General features: G+C 44.9%; 1 protein-coding gene across 1 annotated transcript; it reads left to right on the forward strand.

Annotated features, from left to right (window-relative positions):
- Positions 1 to 9,334: 9,334 nt before the first annotated feature.
- KLHL34 (kelch like family member 34) lies at positions 9,335 to 11,122 on the forward strand. The gene has a single exon (XM_009665364.2). It carries the CDS (start codon positions 9,335 to 9,337, stop codon positions 11,120 to 11,122), a length of 1,788 nt encoding a protein of 595 aa, XP_009663659.1.

The following is an 11,122-nucleotide window of genomic DNA, read 5'->3' on the forward strand; positions in this document are numbered from 1 at the left end:
TCCTCACCATTTCTTCACACTCACTAAGGGCTCCTCACCCCATAGCAGACTGCTAATGTAATCTCTACACATCAAGAGTTAACACATGAAAAACGTGCTGTATGTCGAAACTCACTTTTTATGACAGATAGGGGTTTAATTTTAAAGGGTCTGATCTTTAATACCACCCTTTATTCCTTTAGGAACACTGGGAGTTAAATATAACCTGCATATAGAGTGAGAAAGCTGGCATATGAGGCTGAAAAATTAAGCTAGAACAGATACTTTGGCCCAATAAACCTTTCTATGCTAAGAACATAGTGTTCCTGCCTGTGCTAAAGTTGATTACAGAACTCCTATTAACTTCAAGGAAATCACAACCAACCACTATTTCCCTGTTACTCTATAAGCTTCAGACTGGAAAGTACTCATTAGATCACAAAGCTCATCTAAGAAAATTGCAAAATAACCCCCCTGCCGAAGATCTGTCAGCTGTCTAACAGATGCTTTGTTTAGTCAAAGGCAAATAAACTCTCTTGGGAAAAACGGGCAGGTGATTTGAATGGTGTTTACTTGTATTTTATTTTGTTATTATTCCCGCTTACAGCCTCTTGACCATAGTCAAGAGATGTCAAAATATCAGGCTGTATAGTTTGTTTGTATAAATCACTTGTTATTTTACAAGTACAGCTCGTCGATATCAGAACTCAGTAGATGTGACCATTTCAAGGCATCTCCTAAACTTGAGGGATTTTCTTTTCAAGGGAAAACAACGATCCAGCCCTGGCAATGTTGCAAGCGTTCCTTTTAGGGCGATATGTTGGGAAGTACGGGAGAATATACTTAATGCAATCATTGTTTTTAAAAGCTTTGGCTTAGCTAATATGATGGAACTTCTGTACTAGGAAGGCACAGTAGCTCCCTGCAAGGTGATGAGCTGAAAGTCTGCATCAGGCTTTGTCTGTGAAGCTAATTTTGACTATTTTTACCAGGGCCATAGGCACATGCATATGTTACCACGAGTTAAATTAAAGTACAAGCAAAGGGATTATCTACTTCTCTACTTCTGTAAACTCACTTACCCTTTATAAATCAGGTTTCCTCTGACCAGATTTGTCATTTTCATAGTGTAAATTAAGGAAACTTTCTTTCTAGTAACTTGCTTGCTAGCCCATAGTCCAGAGAAAAGGAACACTGAAAGAGGCCAAAAGGTAGGAAAACTATGGTCCATCCTGTCAAGGTGTGGTCAACACTGTCCTAAACAACTGTATTGCTGTCATTGCACTACCTCCAGAAATGCCATTGCTTGTAAGTTTAAAACAATTTAAAGCATGTACATTTATTTTTCATCTCCTTTCTCTTTCAATGGTAGGATAGCAAAATTTACACTGTTGTGTAACTCCGTTTTGATAGCATTTTGTTTTTAACTCCAGCTCTTACTAGCATCCTCCCCTTTCACATGTCTGCTGCCAGGATCAGAAGTTCCTAGATATCAGTTTTGCCTCCACAAACTGAGGAAGAGGATGCAACTGGTCTCATTTTATTGTGTGCGAGGACTCCAGATTTTCCAGAGGGAGGATGGCATCCTGCTGAAGCATCCCAGCCTGCTCTGCCTGAAGAGCACTGTCTCATTACTCCAGGAGGAGTTTTGCCAGTCAAAGTGAGAGGGAAACTTTCGCTAGCCCTAATCACTCAGGGGAGCACAAAGTTTTCCCTGGTGCATTGCTCAGTGCCTCAATAGGGCTGGAGTGGTCTATCTGACCTTTAATGTGAAACAAATCCCTTGTTTCTACTGAGGGGCAGCTAGTGTCCTCGAAAGATGGACCACGTGGACCAGTGGACAGATAAATATTTGCACTATTATAAAGGTGGTTTGCTCTCAGGCATTCTGAGCCCCTATCAAAGGCTTACATAGGTTTTAGATCCATCTGCCCTATACCTTTCTCTTTACTTGTCTGCAATTCAATTTATTTGATGTAATAAAAGGTCCAACATACAGTGATAACTTTTCTATTTGAGGCAAAATCCAAAGGTCTCCCAAAAACCCTGCCGCTGTGTCAAGGAAATAATGCTGCATTCCCAGGCCAGGTACATACTGGCTCAGAGCATGGACTAGCCATTTGTTCACTCTGTTCAAGAGTTACTTATATCAATCCTTAACCCATTCAGCAGATTTATTCTGGTCTCGTTTGAAATAGAAGACTATCTCTACAACCTTTTGAGCTGGTTTAAGTAAACAAATGGTTTACTTAAACCACACACAAGCTCTTGCACTTTAATGAGGAAGTTAATATTTGCATTGTTGCTGGCACAGAACTCTAAAATAGAAAAAAATAAAAATGAGCTCATAGCTCATTCAGGTGTCTAGTATGAATTCTTGAGGAGCGCCTAGGTTTGGCTCACCTCAATCCATTGCATATATGCATGTCCAGGCTGCTTCCAACTCATGCCAGAAAAAGAGAGGAGGTGACTGAAGCCATGGTGTCTCTGGACTCTGGCCTGGAGAAGGAAACTTGACGTATGCAATCCAATTCCCATAACTAGTCTAGAAGTGTCTTCCAGTAGCGGTATTTAGAGGCTGTTCCTGGCATGGAGGGAAACTTCTCTCTCCCTGCTCAGTGGGCAGGGCCACCAGTACCACACACCACTATGGATGAGCCCTGAGCTGAGCCTAACAAATGATCAGTGAGGCTTGCTAGTCACACACCTTTCAGCAACTCATGAAGACTAGAAGGGTGAATAAAACACATCCCATCACTGACTTTGCCACACTCCAACACGGCTTTATTCAGTAAGAAGTCATTAAGATAAAAGAGTCCTCTACAGACATGGTTGGTTTGCCATCCATCATTCACCCCTCAGCACACACGGGCCTGCAGTTAATTCCAGCTGCACCTCACCCAGTACAAGGGCTTGCGTGCAATTCCTTAACCTACTACCTCTCTCGCACCTGAGTGCTTGTGTGAGCAAATGAAATAGGATTAGCAGGCACAGATACAGTGCCTTCAGTCCCAGGGGTGAGCTCAAGAGTTACAGGCCTTGGAAGAAGTTAAGTTTGGGTTCGCTAAGTAACACGATGATGATGACGATGCTGTAGCGTCCAGATTCTAGGAACGCTGTCAGTGATCAGTTGAGCGTGAACATCAAGGTCCACTGTCTCAAAGAGTAATACCATGAACAGCAGCTGATTATACTATGACCTTTTCTTTACTAAGTAACAGTGTCTTAGAGAGCACTTGCTTGAATGTGAATTAGGGAGTGGAAGAGGACTGAAGAGATGAATCCTAACCACTTTACGTCAAACGCACCTTGATTTTGGAGGCCTCTGCAGCCTGCAGCAAGCTCCATGGAGGTTCTCAGCATTACTTGAAGTTCATGGTGTTCTAATAGAGGAAAAGATCATTTGTGTTTTCTCCTCTGTGGTCCCACAACACAGGTCATTTCTTGCATTGCTATCCCTATGAAAACAAATCCCCGTTTTGATTACAACACATTGAGAGACCATTGTAGCAAGGAAAGCCAATCCCCATTTCCTTACCATTTTCTTTGACCTGAGGTGTGGATCCCATACTTATAGTGGTTTTGTACTGGGTTTGTGTGTCACTGAGAGCACAAGAAACCATGTCAGGTGGACGGGGCTACCTGCAGCGGGGGCACAGCAGGGAGCTGCTAGGAGTATTTAAACACAGACAGAGGTGCCAGACCCAAGGGTACTGCCTTGAGTGCTCACACAACCCAGCACGAAGCCAGGAGCGGCAGCTTTTGCTACTACGTGTAAGCAAGAAAATGAAGTTTGGGACCATGGTTCGCCAGGTCTTGGAGAGGCAGGCATCTGTCACGGTGGTCAGTGTAGACGACTTTTGCCCTCGTGGGGCAAAATGCCACGACGAAGGTAGCTCCAGCATGGGGGTGGCAGATCCCATGCTGCCCCACGGCCAGCACTGGCTGCTGGAAGGGGCAGGTGCAGGCTCCATCTGCAGCATCTCCTGTGCTGCCAGATCGTCCACACAACCACGAGGCAGCGTGGTAAAACTGCCATCCCTGTGAAAAGCATATGCACCTCCTAGGTAGGATGCTGCATCCTGCCGCGGGATCAAGCCCGCATGACTTCAGTGAAAAGCAGGACAGCTCTGTGAAGGCCATTAGGACTTTGGCTCTGAAATGGGCTCATTAAGTTACCTGCTCACCTTTCCTTATTCTGCAGTTGTGTTGCCTAACTCATCTTGCTGCCATGACTCTGAAACAGAAACCCAAGTCACAAACTTTTCCAACTCATTTTTTGTTCTCTGGGGAAGTTCATATCTTATCCACTGAGAGTGGAATAAAAGCCATAATTACGTCTGTCTTCACGGGAGGCAAACGAGAGGGAACCTGGAAAAGAAGAGAGAGGGAACGGATGAGGCACAAGCTAATTGAAACACATTTATTTCGCTTTGCCTTTCGCAGTTGGACACGCTTTTGCTTTCTCACGTCAGCGCAGCGGTAGCACAGCCCGGTCAGGGCATAGCACCCCTACCGCAGTGTGCCAATCGTATTTCCTCCCATTTTTCCACAGAACAAGAGAAAACCGCCTTGCAGCCGTGGCTTAGCGGACGTTGCTGTGCAGCAGGTTTTTGCTGGGATCCCTGCTCCGATTCTGTGCTCTGATCGCACTAAACCCCTTTTCCTCCCTAGCAGGGGACAAAGGCTTGCACTCAGTGGCCGCTTCCTGTGAATATTGTCCCTGTATGCAGATCCCTCATAACTCCCAGTCATAACCTTCTCCACCATGGGCCTGGTGGTACCTGGCACCATGCTGCTTTTCTCCTTCCCTCAGCTCCTGGGAGGCTGGAGGGTCCTGCAAGCACCTCTGTTTCACAACACCAACAGCGCTAAAGTAGCTCAGCACCATGTGCACCCTCAGCCTCCCCTGCCTAAACAGAAACCTCATAGCTGGAGCCCGCCTCGTCTCACCCAATAAACCTTTCCCTGTGTTTTTATATACAGACAATCTTGGCATGTATTTTCTTTAGCTGCAGGAAAATTTATACCCCGTTTTGTATGCCCCTACTGTTTTGTTCTTGAGCACCGCTTTCCCAGTCTAAATATTGCTTGGTTTAAATAAATGGGGTGACCCAAATACTATTGTAAATGATTACTCAAGTATGAAGTGTAGACTTCAGGACAATGATTTTTACAGGACAGCTTAAATCAATATCATCTTTTTATTAGTAGTTTCTAGAAAACCTATATTCTACAGCACCCATGTTACATTCATCATTTGGCTCACTTATGTGTGTTCATGTAACACATTATCAAGCATCTGAACCATTTGTTCTTTTGTCCTCTGGACAGTACTGTTTCCTTCTGTAAACAAGTGTAGCTTAGAACTTGTTCACTGTAGATTTTTGCAATGATTATTTTGTAGTAAGCCACTTGTCACTAATTATCCTAATTGTACAACATTTTATATATCCTTTACTCTTAGAAAATAATAGAGAAAATTTACAATGGTAATTGAAGTGTTTACTAACTGATGGCCTACTTATGAGATAAAACTGAATACAGCATTAAAATTCAGGACATTTTCCAGCTTTCTATAAGAAAAAATAATTGCAAGGGTGGACGCCAACATTTTTCATAGAGCACCTCTGAATATTCTTTTTTATTGTGCACTACCTACTGTAGTACAGGAATGATTTTAACAGAAAATATACCAAAAGTCTGAAATCTAAATCAATTCGAAGTCTAAATGAGGTGCATGATTAAAAATATATTAACCATTCTCAGCAAATTACATATCACTGAAACACTAACGTTAGCCTAATTTTAAACTCTGTAGTGAGTCAAACATTAGATCTGATCTTCCAAGTCATGAATGAGAAAAATAAGATGTTGGGTTGAATACATCCCACCTAGCACTAAGTCTGTTTTTGAGGTGCAGTTTAGTCAGTCTGTTCTCTTGCCAATAGACATTAAATAGCCCTCCTGAGATCTGAACTGCTGTCTGGAGATAATTCGTCTGTTGGCTGAAGGAGGATACTGGCTCAGTAGGCTCCACAGTTAGACACAGCTAACTACCTGGAAGTGGAGCAGGAGGAATCCTCATTTCAATAATAATAACTTTTTTTTTTTGGTCATTCCAGTGCATGGGAGTGGAAAGGATTTGGCTTATTTCAATTACTAGTGAAAAAAAAAAAAAGCTACAGGCAAGTAAACAGCTTTATAAGGATCATGATTCTTACGATTTCTATTAGCCAACTCGCCATGAAGATGAAGTAGGTCTGAGATGGAATCACACAGCAAATCTGCATATAATTATAGGACCTGCTTATCTGCCACTGGCTTTAAATCATTTCAGGTAAATCAGCACAGGCTCTTTTTGACAACACGCTATAATCAGCTGACAACTGACCTGTATAAACTGCAGCCTGCGTGCAAAATTCATTTGGAGAACAAGTGAAGCAAAACCAGTTTAGTTAACGCTGCATCACTCCAAGCACAGATGCAGACTTTCACATCAAACACATTTTGTGTGCTGTCAAGTTACAGTACTTGCTTGCAACGGGTACTGTACTAGTAATTTACACATGCCAGAAAAACCAACGCAAGCTGGGGTGTAGCCTGAGCTGTCCTTAATGAGGGAGAGGGAAAACACACGTTGCCTTTGCCTGGGCATACGTCTTTTGATAGGGGAGCATACGTTTGCCTGCTGCTAGCAATAACTGCAGTTTCCCAAATCACATCTCTGACCCCCTTCTTGCACATCTGGATCCAGGCACAGTAGGATTTAAGGAGTTATGTGTCCTTAGTCCCAGCTTCTACTGCTTACCACCATGCACAAAGCACGTGGCCCAGCGCTGGGGGGCTGGTGGCTCTGGCTCAGCAATGAAGGACCAGCCCTATTTCTGCATGCTGGGCAGGCATGACATCCCCAGCTGCCTGCCCACCCGGCAGCTTGCTCTCAGCCTCCGCTGTGCTCTGCATCGTGGCAGTGGATCTGTTTGAGAGGCCATGCAGGGAGGGAGCCTGGGGGAGCTGTCGGGGTTACACAGACCTCTTTGCTCTTGCTTTTTGGATTTCCCCTTGACACTGTATCTGTTCCCAGCTCTGGCTCCGCTCCTAGCCCCAGAGCAGGAGAGCCAGTGCTGCCAAAGGAGGACAGGGCCTGCTGGCAAAGAGCGTACGGTGTCTGGACCTGCTTATGCCTGAGCTGCTGCAGAAGGAAATCCTCATTAAGTTGCAGCCTGCGATGAAAGCCCAGCACCTGGGTGCAGCCGCGTTCACAACCGAACCTCCTGGTGAAAGCGCTACAGGCGCAGTGCCCAGCTTGCTGTTTCCAAACAGCTGAGGTTTGTGGGCACCTTGTATTATTGAGATCTGGTACCCGACAGGGGTTTAAACTGGACAAAATAGTATCTTTATGAATGGCAGCATGTCAGGTCTGGTCCCTCATCACCAGCATGAATGACAGAGGGCTGAAATGCTTTAGAGTTGCCCCAATCACGGACCATGGACAAAATTGACCAGAAAAAAAGAAATAAAGCATCCCTTTCCTACCTCATCCCCAGTGCCTGTACATGTCATTTTGCTAGCAAAGTAGATGATTTTTTAACAAGACCCTGATTTATGTTCTCCAGTGTGATGACAGACAGCAGGTTCAAGCAGGAAATCAATTTCCAAAGCTACATAGCCACAGAAAACTACATTTGTTCAAACCCTCCCCCTTCCAGGCAAAGGCACGTGTAAGTATTATTCTGCTTATCAAGACAGTTTTCACTTACTAAAATGGTGGTACAGCATGTATGGTCCTCATTAGGGCCAATCTGCTCCAAAACAGCCCTCCTCTACAGGAGATGAGGCAGAATTCCATGAAATCACATAAATAAAAATAAGCAAATACAGTAAAGAAAACTTTACCTGTGACTTCAGCAAAGGGTGAAAATTATCAGTTCTGCTGGATCCTCTCATGCCTCCACGTCTGCTGGCTTATGCTGTAGCAAAGTGGTCTGGCATTTATCAACCCTGTCATTTTGCAAGCCTTGAGCAGGTTTGACCTAGAAAGCAAGGTGTCAGAAGGAGATTCCTGACTGATATGTGAACACCTCCACCCAGAATTACACAGGCAAAAAAGAAAAGCCTTAAGTGATCAGAACGCGTAGCTCACCCAGAGCTACTATTCCTGGTAGCAACTGGATCCTGAGAGGCCCAGGTGAAAATCAGAGATAATCCCTGTGTACGTGCTTCTAATTGAGATTAGCTGAAGGTGGGGAAGCTGAACCAGTCAGCTGCAGACCATCCACAGGAGTTCAGGGGGTTTGTTCCCAGTTGGTCACTGAGAAGGTAATTATGCAAAGCCTCCCCTATAAACAGATTTCAGTTTATTATGACACACCTCGAGATCTATTTTTGTCAGCGCTTTGTGCGAATGTGTTACCCTTGTGATTTCCAGGCAGGTCATTCAAAGTCAGCTGCTTTGGCTCGGGCCATTTGAAAAAGCTGCTCCATGTTCCCAGGCCCTCACCTCTCTGCTAGCCCTCCTCAGGCAGCTCCTGGGAGGGAGGCCGAGGGGTTGTGCCTGCAGGCTATTCTGGTAGCTGTGAGTTATAGGGATATCATGTGAACCAAAGAGCCCAGAAATGCATGTCAAACTGAACCAGTGACTAATCATGATATTTTGGTTGACTTAGTGCCTCCAAGGAAAAGATTTATGGGCTTAGAAAATCTTCACGTAACAATCCCCGGGTGCTGACTTGATCTTCAGTGGAGACTTCCTCAGAGAGTGCAGGAAGATGACCAAAAGGGGGCTGTTGTCCCAAGGGTAATGAGATCTAAACTTACCTAAGTTTGAAACACAGACAAGACTCAGGCAGGGCAAGAAACAAGAAAAGCTGGAGCTCCCTTCTCATCTATTTCTGCTCGGAGCCATGTACTGTCAGCCAGAGAAGATCTGTTTGATCTGCCTAAGGAGAAAGAAGGGTCGAGGGCGACGGCTGAGCAGACACAAAGTGCCATTTATTGAGATTGTCATCTAGCTCCCTCATCTGTCACCTGATGGCCAGCCAAGCAAGCGCTCAGCACAACCGTGGACCATTCATCCTTGCACAAGCAACGGAGACAAAAAAAGTAAGCATCCTACAGCTGTTACGACATTCAGCTGTTTTTTCTATGAAAGAATGCATTGAATTCACTGCAAATCTACTAACTAACCCCCTATGCCAGGCAAGACACTGATTTTTTTTTTGATTGGGCTTTTCTCTAACAGCTGGAGGTCTGGTGGGCATTCACACAATGGCTGTTGAGTAGGGCAGCTGTTTTGGTGTCTAGTTGCATTTTAACTTTAATAACTTAAGTGGAAAGCATTGTATTATCTACAATGAGTTACTTCCTGTCCTATTGCAAAGCACATTGCAATGCTGTGCTCGCCCAGTACCAGACCCTGAGATCAGAAGGCTTTCTGTGTGATATTTTGCTGAAAGTGAAGGAAAATGAATTTCCTGCACACAAGTCCTTGCTGGCATGCTCCAGTGACTACTTTCGAGCCATGTTCAAAAGTTACACCCAAGAATCTAAAGCCAGTGTAATTCATCTGCAAGTTATCTCGCCCACTGGCCTCCAGCATGTCCTGGATTTCATTTATACTTCCTTGTTGCCCCTTTCTTTTGAAAGCCTGGAGGATACCTTGGAAGCTGCAAGTTACTTGCAAGTGACTGATGCTATTGCCTTGTGCAATCAGTACTTGGTTAACAATCTTACCTTGGAAAACTGCTGTTTTTCTGCCAATGTCGCCAGAAAGTTCTATCTTCCAGAAGCTTTAGCAGCAACCAAAAAATACATTATCAATAATCTTTGGAAGCTGCTGGACTTGGATTTTGCAGGACTGCTTCAGCTGAACTTCAGGTCTTTGCTAGCAGTGGTTGAATCACCAGACCTGCCCATGGTGAAAGAAACCTGCTTGCTGAATCTTGTGCTGATGTGGCTGAAGCAGGACACGTCCAGGCTGGCTCACAGAGGCAGCCTTTTAGAGCACATAAGATATGGACTCATCCCGGTGGAAGATCTGAGAAAAACCTACACTCAGTCAGAGGTGCCCCTCACTGCAGGTATTAAGTGCTTGATCATTAAAGCAATAAATTATCATACATCTATTTTCAGACAGCCTGTCCTGCAGGATAAGTCCACCACTCTGAGGAACCAGAAGACTCGCATCATTCTGCTGGGGGGAGGGACAGCAAGCGAGGGGCTCATCACCGATGTGGTAGCCTTTGATGTTTACAATCACAGATGGCGAGCTCTCACGCAAGTGCAGGACAGGGTGCAGAACCACAGCCTGTGTGTGGTGGGGAACTTCCTCTATGTGCTGGGTGGGGAAATAGAAGGTGGTGCTCCAGGAGACGCAAAAACTGACAAGGTCTTATCGGTTACTAACAAGGTCCATCGTTATGATCCGAGATTTAACAGGTGGACACAAATCACTGGCATGCTGGAAAAGAGATGCCAGTTTTCTTGTTGTGTCCTAGGCAACAGTATTTGTGCCATTGGTGGGAGAGGTGAGAATGGGTTGCTGCATTCATCTGTGGAAGTCTACGATATCAGCAGGGACAGATGGATGAAGGCCAGGGAATTGCCATGCAAGATACATGGCCATGCCGGAGCCATTTGCAAGAACACTATATACATCTCGGGCGGCAAATGCACAGATCAAGCCAACACAAGTAAGGACGTATATTCTCTGAGCTCGCTGGAAGGGCAGTGGATGAAACAAGCCCCCATGAGCATTGCTCGGTTTGGGCACCAGATGGCAACAATCAGAGAAGCCATATTCACATTTTTAGGACTATATGAACCATTCTCTGAAATAGAAAGATATGACCCTGATCAAAACCAATGGACTCGTTTGAGGCCATTGACCTATGATCGATTTTGCTATGGCCTGGCACTTGTAGAAGAAACTGCACTTCTTATTGGGGGAAAGAAGTGGCAAGACTCACAGGAAGTCCCCACTCAAGATGTGGTTGGCTACGATATCGACAACGATGGCTGGGAAGAGATCTGCAAAGCTCCCTTGCCTTGGTGGGGACTACAGTGTGCGGTGCTGCAGCTTTCTGAAGAGACCGATGAACAGGACAGTGACACCCAACAAAAGAAGCAGCCAAGCTGCTGA

The sequence above is a fragment of the Struthio camelus genome, chromosome 1, assembly GCF_040807025.1.
Source record: "Struthio camelus isolate bStrCam1 chromosome 1, bStrCam1.hap1, whole genome shotgun sequence".
In the NCBI taxonomy this organism is placed as follows: Eukaryota; Metazoa; Chordata; class Aves; order Struthioniformes; family Struthionidae; genus Struthio; species Struthio camelus.

What these genes read in the sequence shown, in the direction of transcription:
- KLHL34 (XM_009665364.2), top strand. Translation starts at nt 9,335, where the DNA reads ATGAGTTACTTCCTGTCCTATTGCAAAGCACATTGCAATGCTGTGCTC.